The 14,761-nt window shown below is 38.9% G+C and overlaps 1 protein-coding gene across 2 annotated transcripts in view; it reads left to right on the plus strand.

The window, feature by feature from the left end:
* sptbn1 (spectrin, beta, non-erythrocytic 1) overlaps positions 1-14,761 on the plus strand; it is a 154,725-nt gene that overhangs the window by 31,692 nt on the left and 108,272 nt on the right. Inside the window, exon 2 of one of the 2 annotated variants that reach the window (XM_067431371.1) lies at positions 9,469-9,681. In XM_067431371.1, the coding sequence (XP_067287472.1) occupies positions 9,537-9,681 (145 nt within the window). In that variant the 5' untranslated portion in view covers positions 9,469-9,536. The remainder of the gene's footprint in view (positions 1-9,468; positions 9,682-14,761) is intronic. The other variant, XM_067431372.1, reaches the window with a different exon arrangement.

The following is a 14,761-nucleotide window of genomic DNA, read 5'->3' on the forward strand; positions in this document are numbered from 1 at the left end:
CATGAATAGCATGTTGCTAGCATGATGCTAACATGATTAACATGTTGCTAGCATGATGCTAACATGAATAGCATGTTGCTAGCATTATGCTAACATGATTAGCAAGTTGTTAGCATAGGATAAGCAAGTTATTAGCATAATGCTAACATGATTAGCATGTGGTTAGCATGATGTTAACATGATTAGCATGTTGCTAGCATGATGCTAACATGATTAGCATGTTGCTAGCATGATGCTTACATGATTAGCATGATGTTAGCATGATGTTAACATGATTAGCATCATGCTAGCAACATGATTAGCATGTTGCTAGCATAATGCTAACATGATTAGCATTATGCTAGCCTGATGCTAACATGATTAGCATGTTGCTAGGTGGTTGTTAGGGTGTTTTTGGTGGTTGCTAGGCGGTTGCTAGGGTGTTCTGGGTGGTTGCTAGGGCGTTGCTAGGCGGTTGCTCGGGTGTTCTGGGAGGTTGCTAGGGCGTTGCTAGGTGGTTGCTAGGCGGTTGCTAGGGTGTTCTGGGTGGTTGCTAGGGCGTTGCTAGGCGGTTGCTAGGCGGTTGCTATGGTGTTCTGGGCGGTTGCTAGGGCGTTGCTAGGTGGTTGCTAGGGTGTTCTGGGTGGTTGCTAGGGCGTTGCTAGGGTGTTGCTAGGCAGTTGCTATGGTGTTCTGGGTGGTTGCTATGACGTTGCTATGTGGTTGCTAGGGTATTCTGGGTAGTTGCTATGGAGTGGCAACATCCCATAATGATACCCCAAAATCACCTTGCCAGTACTAATTATATAAACCAACCCCCATGTCTCTATGATTTTCTGATGCAGAGATCTGAACAGTTGCTAGGGTACTCTGTTTGGTTGCTATGGAGTGGCTTGGCACCATCCCATAATGATTCCCCAAAATCCCCTTGCCAGTATGAATGATATATACCAACCCCCGTGTCTCTATGATGTTCAGATGTGGAGATATACACTGTGGATTTGGGTTGTTAGGGTGCTTGATAATGGTTGCTAGGGAGTGGCTAGTAAGTGTTGAAGGTGATTTGTGATTGGCCGTTGATGCCCTGAGTCAATCAAACCCACCCCCATGTTTCTATGACACTCCTATACAGAGATATAACTTTGATCTTTTTCAATGGAAGTCAATGGGATCGGTTGTTAGGGAGCTCTAAACGGTTGCTAGGGCATGGCTTAATAACATCATCATGATCCTGAGATAGTGATTGGTTGTCTGAGTAGATTGGGCCCACCCCCTAGTGTCTGTGAGTCTGTGAAGCAGAGCTATGCTCAATACAAAATCCCTATGGGATTTACCATTGAATGAGAAACGCATGCGTTGCATGCGTTTCATGGGACGACCCTCCCCATGTTAAGTCAATGGGCCTTTTTTGCGATTTTTGGGGAGCTCTAGCACCCCAGGGGTACAACTTACACCCCTTTGAGATGTGTGTGCTGAGAGATCCTATCAGCCCCTTCAAATTTCGTGTAATATATGTGTGTGTTTGAGATCCTCGCTCGGAGCTACGAGGGGTCAAAGTTTCGCCCCATCAATCGTCTATGGCACTTTTGGGGTACGTTTGCACCCCTGGGGCACACACCGTACCCCCGATCCCTTAGCAGAGATATAGCACACGATTCCCGTATAGGCCGCCGACTTTGGCTATTTAGTGGTTGGGGTTTGACAAAATTTGTGTGAGGAGAAGCGCGTCAAAATACGTGTGTGGAAGAATAATAATAAGTATGGTGGAGAACAATAGTGATGCCTTGCTAAAGCAAGCACCACTAATTAAATATTTATTTTAATATTTTATTAATAAATATTTTAATATTTTATAAAAATATTTTTTAAATCTGCACCTTTTATTTTTAAGTGTTTTTAGATGATCACAGTTCGAATCACGTTGGTTAGTTGCATTAACTACTTATTTTTATAAAAATGTATACTTACATTTAGCAAGGATCCATTAAACTGATCAAAAGTGACAGTAAATGAATCTATTTCAAATAAACGCTGTTCTTTTGAACTTTCTATTCATCAAAGAATCCTGAAAAAAAATCACTATTAGTGTTTTTAACATTGATAATTATCATACATGTTTATGATCATCAAATTCTCATCTGAGAGTGATTAGTGAAGGATCATGTGACTCTGAAGACTGGAGTAATGATGATAAACTCAGCTCTGATCACAGGAATAATTTACATTTGTCTATATATTTACATAGAAAACGGTTATTTTAAATGGTAAAAATATTTCAGAATTTTTACTGTGTTTTTGATCAGATAAATCCAGCCTCGATGAGCAAAAGACCTTGAGTTTTTAGCATGTTTCACGATTTGGTCATGTGACCTGTTACAACCAATCAATCCAAGGCAAAAACAACCGTTCTTATGCGTTTGACCACATTGGCTCAGCAGATTGTTTAATCGAAGCAATCTGATTAAAGATCCTCATTCTGTTGTTTACCAGCTAATCGAATCTGTGGAGAGAAATGGAGGGAGAAATAGACTGTAATGGTCTTTCAGAGGAAGAGAGGCAGAACGATAATGGCTGAGATGGCGTGATATTGCTCCAAAGCATCTTAGGGAGCATCTTACCTGAGATGGAAAGATCCGATGCACTCTTGGTTTGGAGTTGCAGAGCATGGAGGCCGATCTGAAACGCTACGAAGGTTTTAGGCCAGATCGTGTGTGCTTTTAATGCAGTGTGTGTGTGTGTGTGTGTGTGTGTGTGTGTGTGTGCGCCAGTGCTATAAACAGGACCAGCGTACATGCTTTGACCTTACATTTCTGCATTTAGCAGACGCTTTTATCCAGTATGGAGCGATGCTGACACTCGCATTAGCTCGCTCAGAAGCCTAGTCTTAGCTGTCACCTGGATCGTCTTTCTGACAACATCATGCTCGAACATGTCAACCTTGAGCCTCCAAGGTTTAGAAAGCATATCAGTAAACATATGCACACCATGCCATAATTACTGTCAGTTCTCGGGGCTGGTCACATCCTCGGACTGGGAATTATTTTGTGTTTCTAATCGATGCCTAAATTGATCTGCAATGGATCTCTTCAAGGACATGAATGCCTTTTTTCAAGTTGAAATCTCGTAATTACAACATTGTGGGATTTATATGTCAATTGATTTTATTTAAATTTACATTTACACATTTTTGTCAGTTTCTTTGCTGGGAATCGAACCCATGACCCTATCAATATATAGATGATATATTATTATTGATCTATATATCATTGATTTTTGATTGTCTGTCTGTCTGTCTGTCTGTCTGTCTATCTATCTATCGTGTTATCTTAAAATGTGTGTGTATGTGCATAGACTATATGTGGTTTTACAGTAGAATCATGTGTAAAGTAATTAAAATGAAGATACTGTTTATTTATTTGTCGTGATTTTTAAATAGTACTGTTTGAAGAACTTTAGAGAATATTATGGTATGTCTCTATGGTAAAACCACAGTACTTTATTTGCAAGATAGACTTTTTACATCATAGAGAGAGAGAGAGAGAGAGAGAGAGAGAGAGAGAGAGAGAGAGAGAGAGAGAGAGAGAGAGAGAGAGAACAGTAATGATGCATCAGTGCTCCTGGCCGAGGCTTTTACTGCAGAGGACAGACGCTTGCTTCAGTCAGTGCATCTGAGAAACGCTGGGAAATCAATAAGATGTGTGTGTTGTGTGTGTGTGTGTGCTGTCTTTGAGCCAGACAAAGCCATCCGTCCAGCTGACATATTGACATGAGAACGTCTCCTGCTGCATCACAGGCTGCCTTACCGTCTTTACTTCTTTTCATTTATTTATTTATTGTCCACACACAATATTTTAGTGTAATTTATTTTGAACATTTCCTTTATTTCCATTACATAGAGAGTTTGTGGTACTCCCATCAGGTCGTAGATATAGAGATCTTTATAAGAGGATTAAACCCTCCTTCATCCGAACTGCTATTTCTATGTTAAATCATTAGTAATAATGGATAATATGCTGTCAATTTTTATATGAATTGATGTGTGTGATTGTATAAATTATGTGTGTGGCATCTGTGCAAACTAAATTTCCTAAACGGATGAAATAAAACTGAACTGAACTTATATAAATATTATAGCAGATCTCTACTAATTTAATATAGACATAACATGTTTTGGACATTACCATGATGCTATTCTTTATAATTTAAAATCATATATAAATGCAGTAATTACAGGAAAATACCATGATGTTTTGGAAATGGTATCAAATGTTTTTTTGTTTGTTTGTTTTTTAATGACTTGGTACATAAAATCCAGTATCAAAGTACTATAATATTACCATCATTTGGTACAACCTCAATACTTTTCATAAGAGGTATGCTTATGTGCTATATATAATCATAGACTGTGAAAAAATATGGACGAAGCGTCCGTGACGTCACCCATAGGATTCTGATAAGCCGTTCTGAAGCTTAAAGTATGGTCGAGCTGGGCGTTGCCATCTTGTGAGCGAGTCAACGCGTGTCACTCCCGGATAACAGAAAATGGGCAAAAAGGCGGGATGTGGGCGGAGCTGAGGTGACGCAATGACTATAGACGGCGGATAAATGGCTATCCACTTGTAACCACGCCCTTAATTATGCGGAACCTTAAGGCTTTATGTAACGTAAACGAATGAGTTATAAAAAAATTCACCCTCCTCAGAGTTGTCATGAAGATCAAAATTAGCCTTATAAGCCAAAACCACAATTTGTACCAGGCTGTAAACATGTTTTTTTCTGCTTTAAAGTTGAGAATTTTAACATGGGGCTCAATGAGATTCTGCTCCTTCTGGAGCCGCTCTAGTGGCCAGTTGGGGAATTGCAGTTTACATTACTTACGTATCGGCTTCAAGAGAGATCGCGGGAGGTTGCCGCTTGTATATAATGTTTTGAATGGCGTAGGTATCACTGAAATGTATTGTAGGCCATTTTTGGTTGGCAGCTTTATAAAAGTCCTCAGCATTTCACACAATTGAGGAAATCTAGACTAGATCTATGTTGATACCATTTGTGGTGAAAACGCTTAGTATAGATGATTTGTAGACAGGCAAATTTTAATAAAGGATAATGCAAAGACTCTTTCGTGACATATACAAGGCGCACGTTTGTCGCCACCAATTGGCGGAAATATGTAAACGACTCCAGTGAATGGAATCAAAAGACTCGAGTCACTAAGATGAATCAAATGGCGTGAACCGCGGGTTACTGTCTTAATATTCGATTCTGATTGGCTGGAAAGTGTGCAAACCTTTTAATGCACAGGTAATTCCGGTCAGTTGAATCACCATTTTATAATGGGCTGTTATTTTATGCATACGTCGATCGCGTTGCTCACGATTGAAAGTGAAACATTCAGGAGCAGAGAAACTAGTTGTCAATGCTGCCCCGCGACTTTTAGTAATAAAATAGCTTCGCTACTGAATCGCTACATTATATTTCTCTGCAAGGAGGGGGTTACATCGCTTTTTTTGTGGTAAAATCAACTCATATCTTCGTAGTTAATGGAGAGAGAGGCGCTGAACGCAGGTAACGTTACATCTCTCTCTCTCTCTCTCTCTCTCTCTCTCTCTCTCTCTCTAATTAGGCAAATTAATATAAATAATATAAATCATTCAATAAATTAAATGTAATCAGATCTTAATCGCACTTTTATCTCTGTGTCTGATAAAGCAGCAGGAATGGAGAGTGCTGGATCTAATGAACCGTAACAGATGAAAATAACCTTCACTTTTTTACTCTTCCAGTCAAATATTGCGCGGCAAACATCAATAACGGATTTTAGGTGGTCAATGCTGACGAATGACCATTGTATAAGCAGCGCTTATCCTTTACATGAAACAAAGTCTCAGTTTTTTTAAATTTCTGTCCATTTTATTACGAAATTCAAACAATAAAAACAGTTTTTGTGCTGTAGCATCCTCAGTTCAAGCGCTGATCAGTCTTCCTCTTCACTACTAGTTATAGCATGAAATAAGCATGAATGAATGTCAGAAGGGATTAAAAATACAGTACAACTTACTGAAATGACCATCTCAGGTAATCATTCAATGAATGCAGAAAGATATCAATAAAACGGTCTGTGAACAATGTAAAACCAATCAGTTAAAATATAGTTAGCTAGAATAATGTCCTCTAGAGAGGAGCGTTTTGCTAAATATATGCCATATATTACATATTTATTACTTTTACTCTTATATATATTTTTAAATAACATTATTATAAAATTGCTTTATATAGTAATGAGTTGTTAAAGGCACAATATGTAATTTTTGCTGCTAGAGGTCGCATATTCAAAACAAAATCGTGTCTTGACTCTTGATTGGGCGGAGCTTTTATTCTATAAGTTGAGCGCTTCCGCTTCTTCCACTCGAGTGTGTGTGTGTGTGTAACGCAGTGCTGTTTATCATATCTCACACATGTGTGTTAAAGTAATGTTGTAATGCTTCACTGTGCGTCGGCTCGGCTCTACTATGAGACACTTGTTCACACTCCAGTGAGCGAGATCATATTAGGCGGTAAAACATGGCACTCTGTGCGGTAAATCAACAACACCAGATTTAAACAATAAGACTAACTGTGTTGAGCTGGAGAACAATCATTAGTTTCTGTCCATCAATGATCCAAACAGTGTCTAATAAAACACATCAGATATTAAAGTTATATACAAAATAACACCGGAGGGTAACGCGGGTATGATGTCATTGATTTGTGTCCTGATTAAAATCCCAAATTTCTCTGGATTTAAACATTATTGGAAACATTTGAGATAATGCAAGTCAACAAATCAACAAAGATATTTGAATCCAAAAATCATACATATTGTGAATTTAATTTTAATCTTTAATAATAATACCAGCTGAGAGAGATTTGATTCCTTGAGAAAAATGAACATGTAGGCCCTACAGTACCTGATATACATAGCCAAATTGATCAATATTGAATCAAGATCAGAATCGAATCGAATTGCAGCACACACCCGTTGTATTTGGACTTTGAGTGGATGCCCCTGGGGCGGCGGTTAAGGACAATTCAATGTTTGACAAATCGTTATTAATTTACTTTTGTGCCTGAGGCAGTTCGTTGATGTAACAAATTTGGTTGATTTTTATTTTTATTTTTTTTAGTTCTGTTTTGCATTTTGACAAGGGAAGATATTTTGAAGAATGTCAGTAACCAAACAGTTAACTGGAGCCATTGACTTCCATAGTATTTTTTTTTCCTACTATGGAAGTCAATGGCTCCAGTTAACTGTTTGGTTACTGACATTCTTCAAATTATCTTCCCTTGTGTTCAGCTGAAGAAAGAAATTCTCACAGGTTTGAAACAACTTGAGGGAGAGTAAAGGATGACCGAATTTTCATTTTAAAGTGAACTATCCCTTTAAGTGTTGGATGTGATGCACCATGAGAGCCTAAACTAATTGCCCCAAGGGGGTAAATAAAGCTCTAAACTAAAACTAAAATCACCCTCCTTCACTAAACTCAAATTTTGGCAGCCCTGTCCTACTCCTATATCTTTCAATGGCAGAAATTGTAGGCCTACGAGTAGTGTGGTTCACAATTTTGCATTTGTCCTTGCTTTCTGTGTCATCTTGCTCCTTGGTTGGCGTTCTGCTCGGATACTCACACCGAACCCGAATCTCTCAGCTCTTCAGAAGCCCGTCCCAATGGCACAGATATATTTAGCAGAATGCCACTAGCAGTTTCTGGGACACGGGTGTTACTCTCACTACAAAAATGCCCTGGAAACTCTCCGTTCGTTTTGAGAAACCTTCCATACAAGCGAGATTTTAGTGCCTGTGCAACTCAAAGACTGTTTTGTGTGGGAGGTGTTTGAAGAAAAACATCTCATGCAACCCAAGCCTTGTGGTAGCAATTAGAAAGATAAATGCTGCATGCAGGAACGTTTTAGCACTGAAAAGCATTGCATTTCAGGGTGTTTTTGTGCAGTTTAGGGCTCAATCATTTATTCGTGCATTTACACGTACGCACTGTACTCGCTGATGTAATCACGCTGAGATGCCTTTGAGGGCACACTGCTGATTTCAGTTAGGAATGTAGTGCTGAATACGGCCAAACGGGCGGGAGAAACTCTTGGTGAGGAAACTTCCGCTATAGTAGTTCTGCCAGGAGCCTGACCGGCCTGTCAGTTATCTCATGGCTGAGGAACGCCTCATGATCGTGCTTGTATGTGGATTGGGGCTAAGGCATTAGGGGGCAGTTCTCAGGGTTGTCCAATAGGTGGCAGTATGTCCTTAAAGCACATGGATGTGACGGGGGACTGTTGAAGCAGCTCTTTAAGATGGAGGGAGAGGGAGGGAGGGATGATGGGAAATAAGTGCTGTCTCTTTGCAAAGTAAAGGCAGATCGGGAGGAATAAGATGATAACTCTTTCCCAGATTTTTTATTAGAGTCAATGGGAACATTGTTTTACTTGTATGCATATATATAGCTTGATGTATTGTGTATTGTGTGTGTGTGTGTGTGTGTGTGTGTGTGTGTGTGTGTGTGTGTGTATGTGTGTGTGTGCATACATATATATATAAATAAAATAATAATATATTGACTTCAAGATGACATTTCTTATATTATATTATATATATATATATATATATATATATATATATATATATATATATATATATATATATATATATATATATATAATATAAGAAATGTCATCTTGAAGTCAATATTTTATTTACTTTCATGATACACTTTTCTGGTCTTATTGCAATCTTTTTTTTATCTGTGCATGTTATTTCAAAGTAAAATAATAAATCTGAAAAAACAAATCCTTATCATTTAGAAAACTATAAAAAGTATAAAATTATATTTGTAAGTTATATATATATATATGTAATATTAAATAATGTGTAATAGATGTATAGTATAATTTTATATATATATATATATATATATATATATATATATATATATATATATATATATATATATATATATATATATATATATATATATATATATATATATATTTTATGATTATAGTTATAAGTATATGATAAATTATTTATTATATATAATATAAAATAATAAATATAAAAATATTATGTATTAATTGTGTCATTGAACATTATAAATATATAAAATACAATTTATTATTATTAATAAAAGTATGATTATTAATATATGATTCTTTATTTAATATTATTATATAATATTAAATATAAATCATAAGAAATATATTATATAAGAATATACTATAATATTTGTCTACACTATAATATTATATAATATATATTTCAGTAAAAGTAAAATGGTTTGCAAACATTTCTCTGTTTTCATTGAATTCAAAGTTGATTTTCTGCCATAATCAGTGTAGAAAATATGATTAAAAAGCGAGTAAAGGTTCATTGCCATCTCTGTGATGCACATCAGCTGTAATGAGCTCCCTAACTATAATGACCTTTGACCCCTCTGCCTCTTTCAGCAGGGCTTCAGAGGAAGCCGCCCATGAGGAAGTGTGAACGGTGAAAAGGCGAAAGGTCAGAGGTCAGGATGACGACAGTAGCCGCAGAATACGAGCACATGGAAATCCAGCAGCAATACCCGGACAGTGTCAACAACCGCTGGGAGGACGAATGGGACAATGAGAACAGCTCGGCCCGATTATTCGAGCGCTCTCGCATCAAGGCTCTAGCCGGTGAGTGGGAATCACAAACCTAGTGTCCATCTTGATCAATCAGGTTTGATGGAACTGTTTGTAAGAAATGTATTTCAATTAATCATAAAATGCCCCTGATATGTCACCAGACATTAAAGGGTTAGTTCAGCCAAATATGAAATGTCTGTCATTAACTCCTCTCCCTAATGTCGCTCCACACCCGTAAGACCTCCGTTCATCTTCACACACAGTTTAAGATATTTTAGATTTAGTCCGAGAGCGTATGCAAGTGTATGCACACTATACTGTCCATGTCCAGAAAGGGAATAAAAACATCATCACAGTAGTCCATATGAGACATCAGTGGGTTAATTAGAGTCTCTTGAAGCATCCAAAATACATTTGGGTCCAAAAATAACAAAAACTACGACTTTATTCAGCATTGTCTTCTCTTCTGGGTTTGTGTTCAATCCTCAAATAATGATTCAAACGGTTATGAATCAGTGAATTAATTCATGATTCGGATCGCCAATGTCACGTGATTTCAGCAGTTTGACACGCGATCCGAATCATGAATCAGTTCGCTGATTCATAACCGTTTGAATCTTTATCTGAGGATTGAACACAAACCCAGAAGAGAAGCCAATGCTGAATAAAGTCGTAGTTTTTGTTATTTTTGGACCCAAATGTATTTTGGATGCTTCAAGAGACTCTAATTAACCCACTGATGTCTCATATGGACTACTGTGATGATGTTTTTATTCCCTTTCTGGACATGGACAATATAGTGTGCATACACTTGCATACGCTCTCGGACTAAATATAAAATATCTTAAACTGTGTGTGAAGATGAACGGAGGTCTGACGGGTGTGGAGCGACATTAGGGTTAGTAATTATTGACAAAATGTTCAGTTTTATTTGAACTAACCCTTTAAGAAATCATGTTAATTTCAAACACTTCTATCACTGACAACAGTAGTCCGGCCGGGATATTGTCATTATAAAGTTGTTGTTGCAGCCCTACAACTGATGTTGATGATGTCATGTTGTGTTTTGACCTGAAGCTCCCCCCTCCACCTATCGACCAATCACGAAGTCCGTAGTGTTTCCGGTTGCCAGATCTGCTCTAGTTACCACAGCTGCAGATCTACAAACGTTCTACTGATCCTTCAGCCAATCTGGCAACCTCGCGTCAGGGGGAGGGGGATACACTGCCCTACAGTCATTTGAAAGGGATTGCAGTATCAGTTTTGGCCACAATCGTACATACACTTCCTTTAAAAAGATGAACATGGCCTTCATTTGGAGCTTGAGAGAGAGACAATAAGAGAGGTAATTATCATTAGCAGAAGTGTTTTTCGTTCGGCGCTCTTCTGTGTTTTTTCGAGTTTGAATAGCCAACTAGTGCTTGATAATGTGATGCCCACCCACCCACACATGACATGCAGTGATTTTGTGCGTAGGAGAGCCGCAGCAGAAAGAAAGTGGGCGTAAGTTCACACTTTCTCTGCTCCTTCTGAAACTCCCACACCATTTCAGATTCACAGCGAAGCCCTCGAGCCCACAGACCAACTCGGGGCGCTCTTGTGTCTCATACAGGAAGCTGTGCATGTTACATAAAATCAATATGGAGATGGACGGGTGTTTTATTCATGAGTTGAATTTTTAACGCAGTTGCTATATGGGTTTCGAAATGAACTATATACCTGTGTTGAACTAAATGCTCCTTTTGTAAGGCACTTAGAGATATAATAATAGGATATGCAATATATTTGGATTCACAAATCCTGTCTGAAATTGCCATTAGTCAGTGGATGCTTTTATCAGAGTGTGTCGTTACAAAAGTAAATTAAAACACTCTTAAATTGTAGGTGCTTGATAAAGAAAAGCTTCCATCAAACATGTTGGCTTAACATTATGACCAGTGAATAACACTGATTATCTCTTCATCACAGCTCCTGTTAGTGGGTGGGATATATTAGGCAGTAAGTGAAAATTTAGTCCTCAGAGTTGATGTGTTAGAAGCAGGAGAAATGGCCAAGCGTAAGGATTTGAGCGAGTTTGGCCAGATTGTGACGGCTAGACGACTGGGTCAGAGCATCTCCAAAACTGCAGCTCTTGTGGGCTGTTCCCGGTCTGCAGTGGTCAGTATCTATCAAAAGTGCTCCAAGGAAGGACCAGTGGAGAACCGGCCACAGGGTCATGGGCGGCCAAGGCTCATTGATGCACGTGGGGAGCGAAGGCTGGCTCGTGTGGGCAGATCAAACAGACGAGCTACTGGAGCTCAAACTGCTCCAGAAGTTAATGCTGGTTCTGATAGAAAGCTGTCAGAATACACAGAGCAGCTCAGTTTGAGGCGTATGGGGCGGCATAGCAAATATATTAGAAAGGTGGTCATAATGTTATGCCTGATCGGTGTATGTGTAAAAATAATAGTTTGGGGTCAGTAAAAATTGTGAAATATTGTTACAATTTAAATCATCTGTTCTCTATGTAAATATATAGTAAAGTGTGATTTATTCCTGTGATCAAAGCTGAATTTATCATCATTACTCCAGTCTTCAGTGTCACATGATCATTTAATGTGTCCTTAAAAGTATTAATTTCTGTATATATATAAAAATGGTAGCATGCATTTTTAATGCAAGCTTATTCTGCTGCCACAGTATTAAATTCTCACAGTTCAGAATTTTTTCTCACAATTGCAAGATTATATCTCTCACGATTCTTGGAAATGCAAGAAAAAATGTCCGATTTGCAAGACTTCCGCATCATTCCACCTCAACCTCTCCATCGTTCTCGCCGTGGGGTTTCGTTGTATTTCTCTCTTTATATAATTTATTCCCGTAATACCTTGGATGACAGTAGCATATTTCCCTCTTCTGTTTTCCATCAAGCGTCATGCGTTTGAGCTGCTGTGTTTACAGAGGTGTGATGTTGTTTATGAGCCACTGCGAGAGGAGCCGAGCATTAAAGTGAGCTGGACGAGGGAGGGCTGTTATTCTCTCGGGGTGGTAGAGTTTAAACAGACGGGTCCGCTCTCGCTGAGACTTCGATACTTCAGGGATAAAGATGGAACATAAAACAGAAATATAAAATCTCTTCCTCTCTCTTTTGTTGCCCAAAACCACAAACCATTTCTGGAGTTGTAAAAAGCCCCAGCATTCCAGGAAAGCATCCTACGTTTCACGTGATTCTGTTTTCCTGCATTCCTGGGCAGCAGAGCATTCACAACCCTTGCTCTGTCCCACTTATTATATCATGAAATACGTGGAAAGCAGGAATAATGTGCTCAAGAAAGAGATGCACAGCGAGTTTAAGGTGCAGTGTGTAATTTTTTAAACATGACATGTTCTTTAAAGGGGTCATATAATGTACATGCACTTTTACAAGTTGATTATACAGCAATGTGTGATGGTAGTGACTGTACACAACTAGGGCTGGGCAATATGGCCAAAATTTCATATCCCGATATAGCTCATTTGATATCCCGATAACGATATACATAACGATATAGCAATTTTTCTGTTAATTCAGTTTATGAATAGTCTATACAAAATTGCAATGTGGAAATGCAGTTTGAAATGATATACAAAACAAATAAAGGTAGTATGGACTACATTTATATTTTATTTAGAACCTTTTTTTAAAGCTAGACTGTTGGTAAAGTTAGCACCTGCCTAGGGATGTTAACCGATGAACGTTTGACCGATGGCTGACCGTATCAACGTTAACCGATCAAAGTTGTAAAATAAATAAAAAAGTGATCTCTAAATTAGGCTATTATAGACAGTGGACTAAACGCTAAGTACAGTTGGCCGTCTCATTCCAAAATCTTTTTGTGTGATTGAACAAATCCCTCGCACTCAATTTTTTTCATAACTCGCCTGTTTGTACTTAATAAACCAATAAAAACATTTGGCGCGAGGTCACAGCGTTTGGGTTTGCGCGCTCACAAGGTTTGCAAAAAGTAAACACTCGAGGTTAGAGCCAGAGCAGACGGCAGTATGAAGCGTGCATTCCGCATAAGATGGGCTTACATTTGGAAATATATTACATCTTCATTTCAGTGGTAACACATAAGGTGTTGATCGTCTTTCTTTATTATTGTTAGCACTACCTCGAACTAAAGCGGCGTCTCTTCGTAGCTGTCATTTTCTTAAATGAGCCGCGGCAATGTTTCAAATGAGCTTCTAACGCTAGACAAATGCCTTTATTTTCAACGCGATCACCTTGTACCCAAACCATTTCGAAACTAAGGAGCCATTGTCCTCGGATTACAAACAAGCTCCTCTGCGGCGCGTTTGCGGGACTCGTGTTTCGCGCTGTGGGGGATTTTAAAAAAGTGACGTGAGTGGAAGGGAGGCGGCAGCGCTAGGACGGTGCGCGCATGTTTGTGTGTGTGTGTGTGAGTGAGAGAGCGAGAGAGAGAGAGAGACAGAGGGAGCGCGGCTCGCGGCTGTTATTTCAAATAGCGCAGCATATTTTAAACTAATCGGTTAACCGGTTTCAACCGGCTAATGAGGCTCGGTGGTGGGTCAAGAAAATGTTTAGTTTTCGCCATCCCTACACCTGCCATTAAAATATTTCAATATATGGCTATATGGTGTGCCACGCATAAAAGCCTGTTGCAGCGTCTGTGTCTGAAGTTTGTTTTGAGCGCTTATGCCACCACTCTGGCATAATTACTCTGAGAATTACCCCTGGTCTGAACCGCGTCTACTACCGTCTTCCTCCATGTTTGTTTATGTATTGCAGCGTGCATGGGCATGCCGTGGCGTGAGGTGCATTTTGACGTAAAATTCTGCCATAAACGCCTTATCGTGGCGTAAGCGATAGAGCCTTATGTAAAACGATAGACATTTTCTATCGTCCAGACGATATATTTCGTCATATCGCCCAGCCCTATACACAACCATCCTATAATGATAAAAATCCATCAAGTTTTTTTTTTTTTAAATCTCCTTATATATTTTCACCTGTCTGAAATCAAGCCGTTCGATGTGTGATGTCACACGATCGGACACCCCTCCCACGACTGTTGATTGACAGCAGCGTTTCAGCTCAGACCTGCCCTGAGCGAGCGCAAGATGTCCGCCATTTTGGATACGCTGGAGC

Source organism: Pseudorasbora parva, chromosome 22 (genome assembly GCF_024679245.1).
Source record: "Pseudorasbora parva isolate DD20220531a chromosome 22, ASM2467924v1, whole genome shotgun sequence".
NCBI classification, from domain to species: domain Eukaryota; kingdom Metazoa; phylum Chordata; class Actinopteri; order Cypriniformes; family Gobionidae; genus Pseudorasbora; species Pseudorasbora parva.